Source organism: Anolis sagrei, chromosome 2, assembly GCF_037176765.1.
Source record: "Anolis sagrei isolate rAnoSag1 chromosome 2, rAnoSag1.mat, whole genome shotgun sequence".
NCBI classification, from domain to species: Eukaryota; Metazoa; Chordata; class Lepidosauria; order Squamata; family Dactyloidae; genus Anolis; species Anolis sagrei.
The window spans coordinates 144,985,649-145,002,657 of NC_090022.1; the positions used below are offsets into that span (position 1 = coordinate 144,985,649).

General features: G+C 41.6%; 1 protein-coding gene across 2 annotated transcripts in view; it reads left to right on the forward strand.

The window, feature by feature from the left end:
- Positions 1-17,009, forward strand: part of RHBDL3 (rhomboid like 3) — a 140,845-nt gene that overhangs the window by 16,006 nt on the left and 107,830 nt on the right. For both annotated transcript variants that reach the window (XM_060763952.2, XM_060763953.2), the window contains one exon: positions 2,337-2,360. In XM_060763952.2, the coding sequence (XP_060619935.2) occupies positions 2,337-2,360 (24 nt within the window). The remainder of the gene's footprint in view (positions 1-2,336; positions 2,361-17,009) is intronic.

Genomic DNA, 17,009 nt, shown 5'->3' on the forward strand with positions numbered 1-17,009 from the left:
GTTTTTAGCCATGTCTGTGCTGCAGAGAAGTCACACTGTGATCTACAAACCCAATGTAAATGGGCTACAAGAAAGGTTGGCAAAACCTGTACTTCTGAACATATTGAATTTTAGTACTGAACCAGCAAGAATTTCACATAATAATGACCAAACAAACAAACGTTCTAATAATAAAGCCTCATGCAAATGTATTCTCTGCTGAAGTGCTACTCAAGTGGTGGTCTATGGACTAGTGATTGTTCCCCAAGCTATTGGCTACTGGTCATTGGCTGCAGTTTCTAAAAAGAAAGAAAGAACTAGAGACAATGAATACAAACAGTGGTTCTCAACCTGTGGGTCCCCAAATATTTTGGTATTCAACTCCCAGAAATCCTAACAGGTGGTAAACTGGCCAAAACACCTGGGGACCCACAGGTTGAAAACATCTGTACTGGGCCCTGGCACACTGAAAGAAAGTAACTACAGATTCTCTCAGTTCCTGTGGGTTTTTTCGGGCTATATGGCCATGTTCTAGAGGCATTTCTCCTGACGTTTCGCCTGCATCTATGGCAGGCATCCTCAGAGGGTGAGGTCTGGAGCTGGGAAAAAAGAGGGTTTATATATCTGTGGAAAGACCAGGGTGAGACAAAAGGCTTTTGTAAGATGGGCTAGGTGTGAATCTTTTCAATTGACCACCTTGATTAGCATACAATGGGCTGACTGTGCCTGGAGCAAACTCTTAATGAAAGGTGATTAGATGTCCCTGCCTGTTTTTCTCTCTGTTGTTTTAATTTTAGAATTTTTTAAAACTGGTAGCCAAATTTTGTTCATTTTCATGGTTTCTTCCTTTCTGTTGAAATTGTCCACATGTTTGTGGATTTCAATGGCTTCTCTGTGTAGCCTGACATGGTGGTTGTGAGAGTGGTCCAGCATTTTTGTGTTCTCAAATAAAATGCTGTGTCCAGGTTGGTTCATCAGGTGCTCTGCTATGGCTGATTTCTCTGGTTGGAGTAGTCTGCAGTGCCTTTCGTGTTCCTGGATTCTTGTTTGGGCGCTGCGTTTGGTGGTCCCTATGTAGACTTGTCCACAGCTGCATGGTACACGGTAGACTCCTGCAGAGGTGAGAGGATCCCTCTTGTCCTTTGCTGAACGTAGCATTTGTTGAATTTTCTTGGTGGGTTTGTAGATAGTTTGTATGTTGTGTTTCCTCATCAGCTTCCCTATGCGGTCAGTGGTTCCCTTGATATATGGCAGGAACATCAAGGGAACCACTGACCGCATAGGGAAGCTGATGAGGAAACACAACATACAAACTATCTACAAACCCACCAAGAAAATTCAACAAATGCTACGTTCAGCAAAGGACAAGAGGGATCCTCTCACCTCTGCAGGAGTCTACCGTGTACCATGCAGCTGTGGACAAGTCTACATAGGGACCACCAAACGCAGCGCCCAAACAAGAATCCAGGAACACGAAAGGCACTGCAGACTACTCCAACCAGAGAAATCAGCCATAGCAGAGCACCTGATGAACCAACCTGGACACAGCATTTTATTTGAGAACACAAAAATGCTGGACCACTCTCACAACCACCATGTCAGGCTACACAGAGAAGCCATTGAAATCCACAAACATGTGGACAATTTCAACAGAAAGGAAGAAACCATGAAAATGAACAAAATTTGGCTACCAGTTTTAAAAAATTCTAAAATTAAAACAACAGAGAGAAAAACAGGCAGGGACATCTAATCACCTTTCATTAAGAGTTTGCTCCAGGCACAGTCAGCCCATTGTATGCTAATCAAGGTGGTCAATTGAAAAGATTCACACCTAGCCCATCTTACAAAAGCCTTTTGTCTCACCCTGGTCTTTCCACAGATATATAAACCCTCTTTTTTCCCAGCTCCAGACCTCACCCTCTGAGGATGCCTGCCATAGATGCAGGCGAAACGTCAGGAGAAATGCCTCTAGAACATGGCCATATAGCCCGAAAAAACCCACAAGAACTGAGTGATTCCGGCCATGAAAGCCTTCGACAATAACTACAGATTATTGGGCAAACCAATCAGTCAGCAAACAAACCTGAATATAACCATGATGGTGTTTCCAGTGGGGTGAGAAAAATAACTGTCCCAAATTGAGAGCTATAGATGCCTTGTACCTTGACATGTTCAAGGCCTCATACTAAGTTCTTGCCAAAGGAAGCATGAAAAAGCAGCCATTCCTTTCCATATATCCTCCATTTGATTATTTGCTCTTAAAAGACGTATTTTTGGACCGAAGTACATTTCTGTGCTCTTACACTTTCCCCCTTTTTCCTTCTTCTTTCTTTTATGCATTGCCTCTTACCTCTCAGCATTGGAAAGCTCTGTTTGATCAGGTACGTGAATAATTCAGACGTTTATACTCTAACACCTTTTAACAATGGAAATCTATTGACGTTTATTTTCATCTGTGTCTTATAACACGTAACTGATATGTTGTTGGTATCATGTTGCTATGGTTTCACTAGCTTTGGGTGTGCTCTCAACTATCAGTCTTATCTTTACACATTCTTAACTAAGTTATTTTAGTCCATTGATTGACACCCTACAACACACAAAGCAAGGAGATTAGTGTGATCCAATGTGTGTTTTGCCCTTTGCTTAGACAGTCACAGCGACAGAACTGTCAGTGCCTCAGAATGAAGTCCACCTTCTTTCCCTTTGTGTTAGGTTCCCAGGAAGGGTGCACTTGTGCCAAAATTACCTTGACCTTATTGGTATTTTGTACCTACAAGTTGTTTCTGACTTGTTGTGACCATAGGGGGAACCTATCATAGTGTTTTCTTGGCAAGATTTGTTCAGATGGGAGCAGTCAAGCCACTTTCAGCTGCTGGCATGCTCGCTTATCCATAGTAAGCCAGTATTGCTCAGTATTTCTGTTTTACGGCATGGAGTGGCCCATTTAGTCACAATGTGACAAGAAGATTTCACTTCTGTCCATCCATGGTAAGGTCTCTTTATTCACCAGAGGCTACAGGATGTCAAGGACCCAGCAGATTCAGGAAGGCCTTTGGGGCTCAGTTTTGAAATTAGGTCAGCATTTAGCATTTAAGCTAAAGCATTTAGCAGTTTAGCATTTAGGTTAAAAATTAAAAGTCCAAACATTTTCTGGTAAAACAACCATGTGCTTCTGGCCATGTCTGAGGGGATGGAGAAGTCAAAACATTTGATATTGGTTGTACTCAGAACCTCTTAGGATGCCTGCCACAGATGTGGGCAAAACATCAGAAGAGAATGCTTCTGAAACATGGCCATACTGCCCAGAAAACGCACAGCAACCCATTTGATATTGGCTTCCAAAATCCACCAGTGCCATTTTAAAGTATTTTTTGCTGATTTACTCCAGCCAAGGAGCATGATCCTTCGTTTTGAAGGAAATGTACTGTTGTTTAGCATCTTCTAAGAGCATCCAATGCAACAGAAACATCCACTACATGCAGGTAAGCTTAAAACATGCATCTTGATATTCTGCACTGGTCCTGTTTGAGGCACTTTTCTTGGGATCTGAATTATGACAGATTTAGTGCTTCTGATGATTTTGCTTGTTGATTAATGCTGCTTTCTGTGTTTTCATGTCAAACTCAATGACAATATTTTTTTTAAAAAAACAGCAAGTAGGCTGGGTCAGCTGATGTTGGTTCAGAGTTCTGTTGCCAGTTATGTTTTGCTTATTTGCTTTGATATATTCAATTGTGCATTCTGTTTAATGTGTTTCACCTGTGGATCTGAAGGTGTGCCACAGTTTGCAAGCATTCAAGTGGTATTTGTGGGTGTTTTCACACATGGATATTAAAATGCATATGTGAGGGAAAGTAACATTTTGAAGTTGAAATTCTTCTGATTAACTTTTTAAAAAAGCTTTCTATTTGCCTTTAAAAATAGGAAAGTATATTTGGAAGGAACATAGGGAGGGCTGTTCATGAGTGGATACATTTCCCCTGTGACTCAGTTTTGGCATACAGCATTAATATGATTTGTCTATTTCTGTGTGAGTGTCAATATATTCCTTCATGCAAGTACACCATTGTATTACTTTTCTTGGCCCTGATGACAGGAGCATATGAAGCTTTACAAGTCAATATAACAGTTTAAGGTTCCCGTGTGGTTCAAACTACAGTTGGAACGTCTTGCCCTGTGAATGAGCGGCTCCCCTTGTCCCAGAGATGGCTTATTATCATTCCCTCAGTAATCTTCCTGCTCATGGCGAAGAGTGTCTGTTTATAACCTAGTAAGCTGGGCTCTATATTTAGCCCATAAATCTGGGGTGAGCAGTGTTCCTCATTGTGCACAGTTTGCATCTGGGGTGAGGTGGGATCATGGGAACATATTGCTGTAATGACAAGTCAGATGAGCCAATTTTGTAATGTATTGTGGCAAATTGCTCTCATTTTTGTTTGTAATTAATCGTTTTCTTGTGAGGTGGAGAAAGGAGTGGCGATTCTGCTTCAGTCTATCTTGACATGCTGAATTCCCCGCCTTTCCAAAGGCCTTGGGGAATTCCAGGAATGGTAGTCTACAACAAAACAGTAACTTTCCCAAGTTTCAATGGGAAGAGAATGGAAACTGGGCCTTTGAGAAGGTGTGTCTTATGGTATGTGTATTTAAAAGCTCAGCTCCCTTTGTTCCAAGAGAATTCATTAAGTAGCACGGAGAGAGAGGAGGGCATATTAGCTAGGAGCAGGAACCGGGGTCCAATGCTGCTTGATTCATACCCCCCCCCCCGGTGCCCTGATTGCCAAGCCCCCTTCCCTTTTCTGCTTCTGAGATCCTAAATAGGCAAAAAGCCGCAATGTGCTGCCTTCTGCTAAGACATTTCCCAGCTGAGGCCTCAACAGTTGTATTGGTGAGTCAAAAGAACACGGACTCCTTGAGTATGACACAAAGATAAGTATTTGCCTGCTCTCCACTTCTTTGCCAGTTTTGTGTTCTTTCTCTTCCTTGTGATGGCTTTGGAGAGAGTCTGTCTTTCCTCCACTTCCCCAAAGTAATGCTTGTGAGAGGAGGTGAATGTCAGGTTATCCAAGCCCAAAATTGATAGCATGGGAGCCTATTCAGAACCGAAGGAGACTTAACTTTCCCTTTTCTCTAGGAGGAGGTGGAAGGGTCATTTCTACAAGTTCTGTAATGGGCTGCTATTCAGATCTTTTTGAATACACTCTCAGGTTCCCTCAGCAATCATGCTTTCCAAAATAATTATTAATTTTCAACATTCTTCTTTCATGAAAAAGACAATCCTGCTGGCAGCAGTTGGCAGTGCCCAAGTACTCACCCATACACCCAGTGGGCAGGTAAAAGACAATGTATGAAGAGGGAATCAAGCTCAAAGGATTCCTAACATTTTGTTGTCAGATGGTTCATGCTAGGAGGGGAAGCTGAATTTACACAGTTCCCCCATTTATACAACGCAGTGTAATCAGTGGAACTTAAAGCTGTACGGCTGAAATGCAGTCCATGGATCTGATTTTTGCCAGTGAAAGGGCTGGTGGTTGATACCTAACTGTGCAAATTTCAGTTTTTGGTAGTGAGACAGACAAGATTAGACATGTAATCCAGGCAGCTTACTAGTACTGGCTAAGAACTGACTAATGTGCAGTTGGAATGTACTACTAGGTAGCTGACATCTGGAAAATTAACACCTCCTGAAATGGGAGTCAGTGCTGAAATTTAATCTGTCTCTGGGGCATTGTTTCCAAAGAGAGCTCGGCTCTTGAAAACTAGACCCCATTTTTTTAGTGAATTCACATAGCTTTTATTGCCTGCAGGCAAAAGTAGATGTACTTCTTTTAGATATTAGCAGCTAAGGTAGAAAACTCATGGGATTTGCTCTATGCAATGAAATACTGTTTGTTATAACTAAAAATGTACACTTCCTTGTGGAGTTGCTGACATCAGCCTTTGGTATGTCCTTATTTAACACATTGGTGTCCCACTGTCGAAGCCTGGCATGAAGGCATTTCTCTACTTTTATTCTTGTACAACCCTGTGAGCTGGAATAGGTTAGTAACTGTTCTCATAGGAAGCCATTGTAGAGAAACCAGGAACTGTGCCAAGGAACCCAAGCTGACAGACACATCACAGCCAGAAGAACTGCGATTATTTTAGCAACATCCTAGGCCAGGCAGGGAGTCAGGTGTAGCCCTTTATATATGCCAATAGTCATCTTGAGGGGACAAGACCATTCCAAAGTCAGAGCCAAATCAGTGGTTCACAAAACAGGGAAGTCGTGCACAGAGCCAAGAATTGCTGGTTCAAGCTACATCCGCTCCTGCTCCACTTACTGCCTCCTACACAAAAATCATTTTTGAAATGGTATGGTGAAAATCATACAAACACATGAATCTGCCTGCGCTGAGACATCATTTGGTTGCAACATTGCAGTTCCCTTGAAATAGAAATGTCAGAGACTGAGGCTGGGACTACTTATAGACTTCCTCTGTCTTATTGTGCCATGATTACAAGTGAGAGCTGCCTGTGGGCACAACCAATGCCTAATAAGGCACTTGGTATTGTGAAATTGGTGTTGCAGGACCTTGGACAGCTCCAAGCAGACAGTTCACTTTGGGCCTTCCAGACAGGCAAAATACCCAAGAGGAACTGGGATTTTAAATCCCACTTCCTCTTGGGATAGAGGCCATACATCTGGCCTAAACTCCAGGATTTTGATGGGGTGGGGGGATGTCCAGATATTCACCCCTGCTGATCTCGGATCAGCAGGGGTGGGCATTGTGCTACCAGCCTCCCCCTCCCTTCCTCTCATTTTCCCCTGCACTTACTTGGAGAAAACTTCACTTGGACAAGCCCTGAACCCCCCGCTCCTTTGGAAGAGCAGAAGGAGGACTTTGGGTAGGGGAGGGGGATTCCTGCTTCAAGGTTGGATCTTCTGTTGGAAGAAGAAAGGCAAAGGCTGCAGGCCTGCATGGAAGGCTTCCTCCGGTAAATTGAGAGAGAAATGGAGGGCAGGAGAGAGTCCAGAAAGGGAAGAAGGAAGTAACACACACGTTTTCCATGCCTGCAAGTTTACACAGGCATAGAAAAATGTATGTTTTCAGGAAGAACTGGGTTTAAAGGGCAACTTTTAAACACGTGTTTTCCAGACTTTAACGCAATTCCGCCTGCATTTTGGCTAAACCTCCCCTTTAACCCGGTTTAACTTGGGTTATAATGCATGTGTGAAAGAGCCCTTTGGAAAAACCTGGAACACAATGAAGACCTTCAGGCCAGCTTGGACCAGAGTGCCAGTTTCTGCACAGTGAAGAAACTTAAAGTGCTAGTTCTTAGGCTTGGAGCTTAGTATTCTGTTGCCTCTCAGTCAGCTCCTCCCTCATCCCTTGCTGGTGCCTATGAACAGGCCTTGGGGGCTGTGAGGTTCCAGATATAGAATGAGAATCATATTGTTGGAAGGATGGAGGACGGAACAATGTTTTATATGTTCTGTAGACTCAGTTGAATCCTGAGTCTAGGTTAGTGTTCCTGTAGTTTGGATTGTTGACACAAAAGTCCATGGACTAACTTCCCAGTTGGACCATTGCAAAGGATTCTGTGCAGAATTTCCCTTAAAGCAGGTTTGCACAACCTGTGTCTACCCCAATGTTTGGGGCTCCAAATCCCAGAAGCCCTAGTCAGCTTGTCTACTGGTCAGGAATTCTGGGAAGGCCACAGGTTGTGCAGTCCTGCCTTTAAAACTTCTAGTAGTCTGCAACTAGTGCACATTTCAGCTGCCCAGATGTTATCAGGAACAGCAAAAAGTGAAATCCTTGCTCCTAGTCAGCCACTGGTGTTAGTGGAGAAAATCCTAAAACAGGCGTCCTCAAGCTCTGGTCCTCCAGCTTTTTGGACCTCAAACTACCAGAAGTCCTGACCATTGAAAAAGCTGGCTAGGACTTCTGGGCTTGGAGGCCCAAGCAGCTGGAGAATCAGAGTTTGAGAATGCATGCTCTAAACAGTTGATGACAAAATAATTTGATAACTTCTTCTCTCAGTACTAAACTGCCCAGGCTTATAATAAACCAGAATATTGCTGCTCATGCTCCAGATGACATGACACACAGGTGTGTTACATCTGGAAAGAGCTTATTTGTGGCAGAACACTGGTTATGAAACTCTCATGTGTTAGACATCTGGTTCTCCCATACAATGTTTGCATTTCAGACATGAATTAAAATAATTGTACAAACTCTTTGTGAATTAGAACATGGGTGTCTTCTGCTGCTGGTAGTCTGTATTGCTTTTATGTTATTTTAGAAGCAAATTTTAATTCTTATATTTCAGATATTTGCAATTTGTGATATTTGAGCTTGGAAATTTGTAATGGTATGTATTTATATAGTTTTTAACTGCTGTGAACTCTTATGAAAAAGAGTGTGATGTAAATTAAATGAGTAATAATAACATAGCCCAACAAAGAAAAACTTTCCTTGGTGTCTTGGTTTTTTAGGCCTGTTCCTGGGGTTATTTGGAGCACCGAACCAAAAAATTGCATTGGATAGACTGCATCACCTCTAGTTCCTTAGATGTAGTTATCATGATTTTCTATGGGCAAGTAGATGATGACTTTTATATGGCATATGTTCTGTATCTCAAAAACTAGAGATGATAGGGGGAAACTGGTGCCATTTTTGGAATTAGCAGGTCAAATATACCCAGAAACAGGTTTAATGTTTGAGACACCAAAATGTGTGTTGGCCTTATCCAGTGTACATTTGTGTGATATGTTTTGACATGTTAGCTAAGTAGGATGGGGGATTATACTTTAACACACCTGGGGGGGACACCAAATTGGAAAGGCTGTTTTTATTTATTCAGGTATTTCCTCCTCCTCCTCCTTGTCTGTGGTCGCGAGATGCAAAAAAAAAAAAACAGGACTTGAGCACCTTTCATGATTGTGCAAAACAGGGATTCAGCAGGGTTAGCCTCAGTGACAAGTTAAATTTCCCTAGCACAGACAACCTTTAAAAGTAAAAAGATCCTTACCTTCTTTTTCGTCTTGATGGTTTGGGTTCTCCTCCAGATTAGCATCTTTACACTCCTTTGTGGGCAGTCTCATTTTTCATTGTTGCAAGGGTGATACTCTGACCCAATGCCAGTGATTTTGCAGCTGAGTTCCATAATGTATTTATATGGTTTCTTGTGGTATCAAATCGCATATGTAGTATTTTGGCTCCATATCTGTGGTTTGTCATGAGATTAGATATGGGCAGGGGCCATGATAAGTGCTTTATATCAAATTTTTGATTCAGAAGCACAGTTCTGAATGAACATTTGTGTCTTATCTATGCCTCACACCCTCATGTGCAAAGGAGTCGTGGTAGTGCGGTAGGTCAGACCCTTGTGCTGGCTGAACTGCTGACCTGAATGTCGGTGGTTCGAATCCATGAGCCGGGGAAAGCTCCCATCTGTCAGCCCCAGCTTCCCATGAGGGGACATGAGAGAAACCTCCCACAGGATAGTAACACATCTGGGTGTCCCCTGGGCAACGTTTTTGTAGACAACGATTCTCTCACACCAGAAGCGACTTGCAGTATGTTTGCTTCTGACATGATTAAAAAAAACCTTGTGTGCAGAGCAGGTTCTTTCCATTTTAAAGCTTGTTTTTATGTCCACTTCAGAAATTTGTGAGAAATAGAAAGAATGGCACCTCGTGCAATATGGATTGAGGCTGTTAGAAGTATAATATATGTGTGCAGTCCATGTATTTTTATTTTGTTTAGAAAACTGTGTCCAGCTCTCCCTTGCACATGTTTGCTACTGAAAATCACTATGCCTTGTTTATTCAGAATTGGCTTACATGCAGCATTTGGCTTAGCTATACCTGCAGCAAATCCAAAAAAAATCTCCAGGTGGTCAGGTTGAGGCAGCCTCTGTAAACAAGAAATACTGACATCTTTAGGACCATGTTTGTGTCAAAACTACACAAAGTATGCAAAGGTTACTTTGCCTTTTGAATTGTGGCATATTCTAGGCATTTTGTTGGTTCGTGGTTCTTTGTTCTACGGGTTTATGAGAAAAACTAATGTTCTGATGTGGCATTGCTGGCTGGATCTTGGTGGCACTGGCTAATGGGTTCCCATTGTTAGAAAAGGAGTCTGGCGAGTATTGTTAAGCTATGGTGTCCATCATTCTTGAAGACTGATTAGAAACTAACAGCTGGGAAGATCTGGTGCACATATCTCACTGAGTAACCATCGCCAAATCATACGCCCCCATCTTAGTGTACTTCACAACATTGTTGTGAAAATAAAAATGTGTCTGAGGGAGAGTCATGTATGTCATCTCAAACTCCTTGGAGAAAGGATGGGATTTTAACAGTTCAGTGAATGATACATGTAATAAAGTTAACCAAAGGACTAATGTTGGATTTTGTTCTTTGCATTTCTCCCAGTCTGTATGGTGCAGAAGAAAAGGGCATATCTTGATTACAGAATATAGTGTTACCTCAACTTAAGATTGTCCCAATTGCAGAGCATTTTGAGTTAAGAGCCATCACTCAGACCAAGTTTCTTTTTGACATATGAGCAGCATTTTGAGTTAAGAGCTAGCGTCAGAGGGAATGCTAACACAATAGTACAGGGCTTTAGGACTTCAAGGGAGCAGTTTCAGTGCTTCATGTTTCATGCACTTGTCCACTTTGAGACATTGCTGTCCGCTTTGCTCTTGTCCGCTTTGAGGAACTTTGGGTTAGTCAATTTTGTGTGGTTTTTATTCCTGGTATGTTTGGCTTCATGAAGGGGAAGAGAGAAAGAGAGCAAGAGAGGGAGGGAGGCTGGAATGAGTACAGTATGAAGAAAATGATGCTTCTGCCTCTACATTTTGTGCTTTGTGCTTCCTTGCCACGAGTTTGTGCTTCTGCCATTTTAAAGTTGATCCTTCTTTTTTTATTTTTTCATGTGAAATGTACATTTCTGCATTATTTGTTATTTATAAAGTACATTTTTATTTTTAAAAAACATGTAACAAAATGGGGGAGGGAGAGAACAGATTAAGAGCATTTCAATGGGAAAATTGCTTTGAGATAAGAGTGCTTTGAAATAAGAGTGCTTTGAGTTAAGAGCACAGTCATGGACCAAATCAAACTCTTAAGTTAAGGCAGCACTGTAGGAGGCTTGGAGATCAGTCCACCCTGAACCTAGACATTGTCATTATAATTGTAATTAAATGCTACAGTCAGGTTACCACATTTGCTAGGGTTAGGGGTACAGGCTCCCCATGAAAATGAAAACTACAAATAAAGAAATCACTATTTTTTACCTATGAGAATTCCTCGTTAGGAATTTCTAGGTCTTCCAGCATGACTGTATGGCTGATTTTCATTGGAAGGTGAACACAGAATTGCAGTGGAAGATCGAGAGATTCCTAGAAAGGTATTCTATAGAAATCTCTAGGTCTTTCACCATGACTGGAAGATATTGATCATAGAGTCACACTAGACCAGATGGGCTTTAGTACAGCAAGTTAATTACCAGCTGAAGCAGCAGTAAATCTTGCCAACTGAAAGGTTGACAGTTCGAAGCCGGCTTAGGGTGAGCTCCTAACCTTCAGCCCAGCTCCTGCCCACCTAGCGGCTCGAAAACAGCAGTGTGAGTAGTTGAATAGGAATTGCATTAAGTGGGGAGGTATTTTAGGCATAGTATTTTGGAGGAAAATTTACAAACATAAAAGCTCTTCGGCAAGGAGGTGGACCGACAGCACCCCTGTGGCCCGAACAGAGCACAGCCTCCAAAATATGCTGAATGATGAGAAAAAGCCTAAATATACCTCTATCTTCTGTCTGTCTTGCCATTGTATAATCAGCATTGAATGTTGGCCGTATATGTGTTCTGTGATCCGCCCTGAGTCTCTTTCAGGGTAAGAAGGGACGAATGCAAGAACAATAGATAGATAGATAGATAGATAGATAGATAGATAGATAGATAGATGATAGATAAAAGAGCCAGATATCCCTAGAGAGAATATTGTAATCAAGCCATGAATAAATCTGCAAATGTTGAAACCACAAATGTGGAGGGATTTTATAGCTATTTTTTTCTCTTGATTTTACAGGCTTTGTTACATCTTTAAAATCCAGGGAATTTCCCATTTCTGAAAAAAGTAAAAACAGATTAACTTTTAATTAGGAAAGTGTTGTTGTGCTTTATGATTACTTGATTTCAAATATGTTCTGTCAATAATGAAAGAAAATTTAAAAAACCAGCAACATTACTTTTTATTTTTCTGGAGCTTCAAATGCAAAGAAAGGACATTTCAGGAAAGAAGAAATACAGCCTCCTGTTCCCATTCTCCTCTCTCTGTGCTGCCTCATTTGGACTTGATATTAAGCTGCATGATACTTGTGAAAGGAACATATTGACAGAGAAAAGCACAATACACTGGCTGTGAAATCACAGGAAAGTGAATGGTCGAGGTGACTAGGAGAAATCTAAATCACTTGCAAGTATTTTGCTTAATAAGCACATTGGCTTGCTTTCACGTTTCTCCGGTCCCTTCAGTGCCAGAAGTCCCTCCAGCTAATTATAATCCTGTCTGTCTACTCTCAAGTGCAGTTTTGCTGCCAGCAGAGCCTCCAAAGAAGGCTGCTCTAGCAATCATTACGCCCTAGCCACAAACCTGCTTCCTTGCTTTGTTTTGCTTTCAGTTTGTGATCTCAGGACCAAGGGTAGCCTCATCGTTCGCTTAATATCCCATTTTACATTCTATGTCAGGCCTTAGGGCAGCGCACAACCTAAAAACAGCTACCAAAGCGCAGTTTTTAGTGTTATGTTTTCTCTCACAAGAGTCTTGCTTTTTTGTTTGTTTTCAGTCCATTGAGTGAGATACACCGAAGGCATTATAAAAGGGTTTTCACTCCTTCCTATGCCCATCCCTTTATCTTTTCCTCCAAAATGAGAAGGTAGCTAAAAATTGAAGTATTGGGAATACAAGGACCTGAAAGATGATGTTTCTTCCAGCAATTTTTACCCCAGTCTTGCATTCGTCAAGCCCCGCACATCGCATGATGTGTTCTGCATACAAGTTGAATAGGTTGGGGGAGAGTATACAACTCTGCCATACACCTTTCCCAATCTTGAACCAGTCTGTTGTTCCAAGGTCTTTTCTTACTCTTGCTACTTGGTCCTTATACAGATTCCTCAGGAGAGAGACAAGGTATAAGTTTGTGTTAATAATTTTATGCCTATATTTTGGTTACTCTGTATGTTTTCTGTGTTATTTTGCCTACATGGAAACTGCCCTGAGCCCTCTTGGGGAGATAGAGTGGTATATAAATATAGTTTTATTATTTATGATGATGATGTGTGTGGCCAAGGCTAAGGGTTAATAAGAGGGATAGTGGGCTGCTTGCATCTGTCCCAGATCTTAATCCCATTTGCAGTTGTCAGTATGGCCTGCCAAAGAGTCTGATAGCAGAAGGGACCTATGGGCTGTGTGGGAGGATTGGCGCAGACCACCTTCCCCCCTAGAATGATGGAACAGGTTAAAAGTGCCTGTCCCAGGCTGCTATTATCTTTGATAAGTATGAGGATGACAGGTGGGCCACTGTTGGAGCAAATGCCCCTTTTTGCTGTCTAAGGCACTCTGTCTGTGGAACACACGATTAAGGAGTCAAGAAGGGAGGCCTATTGTAAACCACAAAAGTCCAGGGGCTTTAAATTGGGCTGTCTGTCTTCACCCTTTTTTTTCTTCAGTATCCACCACTGCATTACCTTTCTCAAGCAGAGTTTGAAGGAAACATTGAGACAGATGTCTGTGAGAACCACAACGCCTCTCTTTCTCATTCCTCCCCTAAACTGTGCCTCACCTTTGTTCTGCAGCTTTAACCCCTTTGACTTTTCCAGTTTAGGCCCTGGGGTTGAAAAAATAAATCCCTTTTATATGATTCGTCATGCCTCTAGATCTGAAGAAAATATGCCTTGTAAAATATAGGAATGTGAGAGGGAGTAACTATAGCTGAAAGGAGAAAACCCTTGGTTCAAGGACTTCAACATGGAAGGAATAACTTATCTACATAATTTATGATGTTGTTGTGTGGATTCAGGCTATTCCCTATCATGGGGTTTTCCTGGCAAGATTTGTTGAGATATTTACCTTTGCTTTTTTCAGAGGCTGAGAAAGTGTGACTTGCTCATGGCTACCCAGGGAGTTTCCATGTCCGACTGGATATTTGAACTCTGTTGTCCAGAATACTAGTCCAGTGCTCAAGCCATTACGTCATACTGGCTTTCCAAAGCTTGGAAAGCTTTCATAGCAGCTTACATAGCAAATTTAAAAACCTTAAGCTTATATTATAATTCATTTGTTTATTTAATACATACATGTGTCTCTTGGCAATGCACTCCTGAGCAGGTTACAAAATGTTGAAAACATCACCTAGCAAAAATTGATTTTTAAAAGTGAAAAAGCAATTAAAGCATTTAAAAAGTGAATGAGGAGGGAAAAGGAAAACAAGAAAATTAATATTGTAGTCCCCTGAGCCTGGTGGGTGGCTGCTGGATATCTACAGCTCTAGTTTCATTTTCTTCCCCCTCCCCCCACCCTTTCCCCCCCCTGGTGGAATTATTATCCCTTATTTAACATGTTTGTTTCAGCTTCTAAGTTTGGAAGTTTTGGAAGAATACTTTCACAGAAGAAAGTAAGTGGAAACTGTATGGCTAGTTGTGCGTAACTTTATGCTGATCCCTTGCTTCCCTCAAGAAGAACAAAAAGAGTTCACTGTTTGATTTGTGCTATAAAGTGATTATTTGGGGGGGGGGGTTGCAATACTTCCCCCACACTCCCTGCAAAGGTGATGCTCACTCTTTAATAATTCACACAGCTGTCTCCAACTAGTGGTGTAACTCTTTCCCCCTTTTGCTTTCTTGTAATATGTAGGCCAGGTATCCCCCGCAGAAGAAGCAGCAGTAGTATTTCTGCTGCAGGCCAAGGGAATGCGGCACCATTAATGCTTTGCCTGCTGTGGACTGCATCTATAGAAATTTCTAATATACAATGTTCAGGCTTACAATAAGAGGTGTGTGGGACAACAGACAATTCGGGGAAATGGAGAGGATATTCATACACTGTCTGAGATATGCTTTCCCTCTACCTTAGCATGGAATACTTGATATTTTGGACTGCAGATCCTAGCATCCCCTAACAAAAAAAAGTGTTACTGCATTCTTAGAATTTTTCTTTAAAAACAAAAGTTTTCCAATTCCAAAGCTTCCAGCAATGGAAAGTAAAATCTTGGGGTGGATCTATGCTGTAGAACGAATCCACTTTAATCGCCCTGGTTCAGTGCTATGGGATCCTTGGGGCTGTAGTTGTGACAAAGTGTGGAGCCTTCTCTGCCAAAGAATGCTGATGCCTCACCGAACTACAAATCCCAGGATGGCATAGCATTGAGACATGGCAATTAAATCAGAGATGACAACCCTCAAATAAGAGCTCAAAGTGCTTCTGAAGCAGATTCCCTTTTTACTTTGGTTAAGCACTAAGATTACCATGTTACACTAATTTAATGTGCACCAGGGTTTGAATCCCCGTTCAGCCATGGAAACCCATTCGGTAACTTTGGGCAAGTCACATTTTCTCAACCTCAATAAAAGGTAAAGCCAATAATTTCTGACTCAATCTTGCAAAGAAAATCCCATGCCATAGGGTTGCCGTAAGTCAAAAATGACTGAAAGGAACAGAAGAACATATATTTAGGAGGAGTTGTTATTATTATGTGTCATCAGGTTAATTCTAAGTCATGCTGATCTTGTTCAGAGGCATTTGTCATTGCTGTCCTTTAAGGCTGAAAAAGTGTGACTTGCCCAAGATCATCCTGTGGGCTTATATTGATTCATCATATTATCTGGTGTGTGTGTCTGTGTGTGTGTGTGTGTGTTTATCTCCACATAATGAAAAGTCAGGATAGCTTGGAGAAGACAATGATGCTGGGGGAAATGGAAGGAAAAAGGACGAGGGGCCAACCAAGGGCAAGATGGGTAGATGTTATTCTTGAAGTGACTTCCTTGACCTTGAAGGAGCTGGGGGTGGCCACGGCCGACAGGGAGCTCTGGCATGGGCTGGTCCATGAGGTCATGAAGAGTTGGAAATGACTGAATGAATAAACAAAAAAAATATTCATTGTATTTATTTATGTTGTGAGTAGCCCCAAGCCGTTTCAGGGAGAATGGGTGAGGTATAAATAAAGATGATGATGATAATGATTCCATGACTGATTGTGGATTCAAACCCTTGTCTGCTGGAGGGTTAGTCCAACACTAGAACCACTACATGACATTGGCTCAACAGACTTTAGAGACATAATCTTAATTTGTTCCATTGCAATTTTTCTGATTGGGTAAATAATCTCTACTTCCTTTATCCTATATACTCATGTATAAGTCTAGAAATTCTAGACCAAAAAAAAAATCAATCCAAACAACTAGGTCAACTTATCTGTGGGCTGTACCTTAACTCTTATCAAAAGGTGGTGTATCTTAACTATTATTTAAAAAGGAACCATTTTCTTATCTGAGTGTAGGAGTGAAGGGCAAGAGCTTCGTCAGTCCTGGAATAACTTAAAAGAAGCACTGTCCCCCTCTATTTTCTCTGCTATGGTGGCACTACTGGCTTTTTTGAATGTCTAGGCAGAGAAATGGCAATGGCCAACAAGAGTGGCTGGCCCCTTGGAGTGGAACTGGAACTTTCCCCTCTCTGCAGATTAACCCTCGACTTATCCATGGGTCATATCAAACCCCATAATTTTGGCCCTAAAACGTGCCCATGACTTGTACGTGAAGTCAACTTACACGTGAATGTAGTTTTTTGGAAGGATTCTTTTTAAAAAGCTCCTCTTTCTAATAGAAGTTCATGCTACACTCCAATGTGTAGGGTAGCTTTGATGTTTCCCTTTCTGTTTGTAATGCACATACAACTTGCCTATAAAGGAATGCTAGAGAGAGATGCAGTCAGGCTTAAGCTAAACAGCTTTGAGTCATTCATCTGTGTGCTGCAATTCTAAGGTT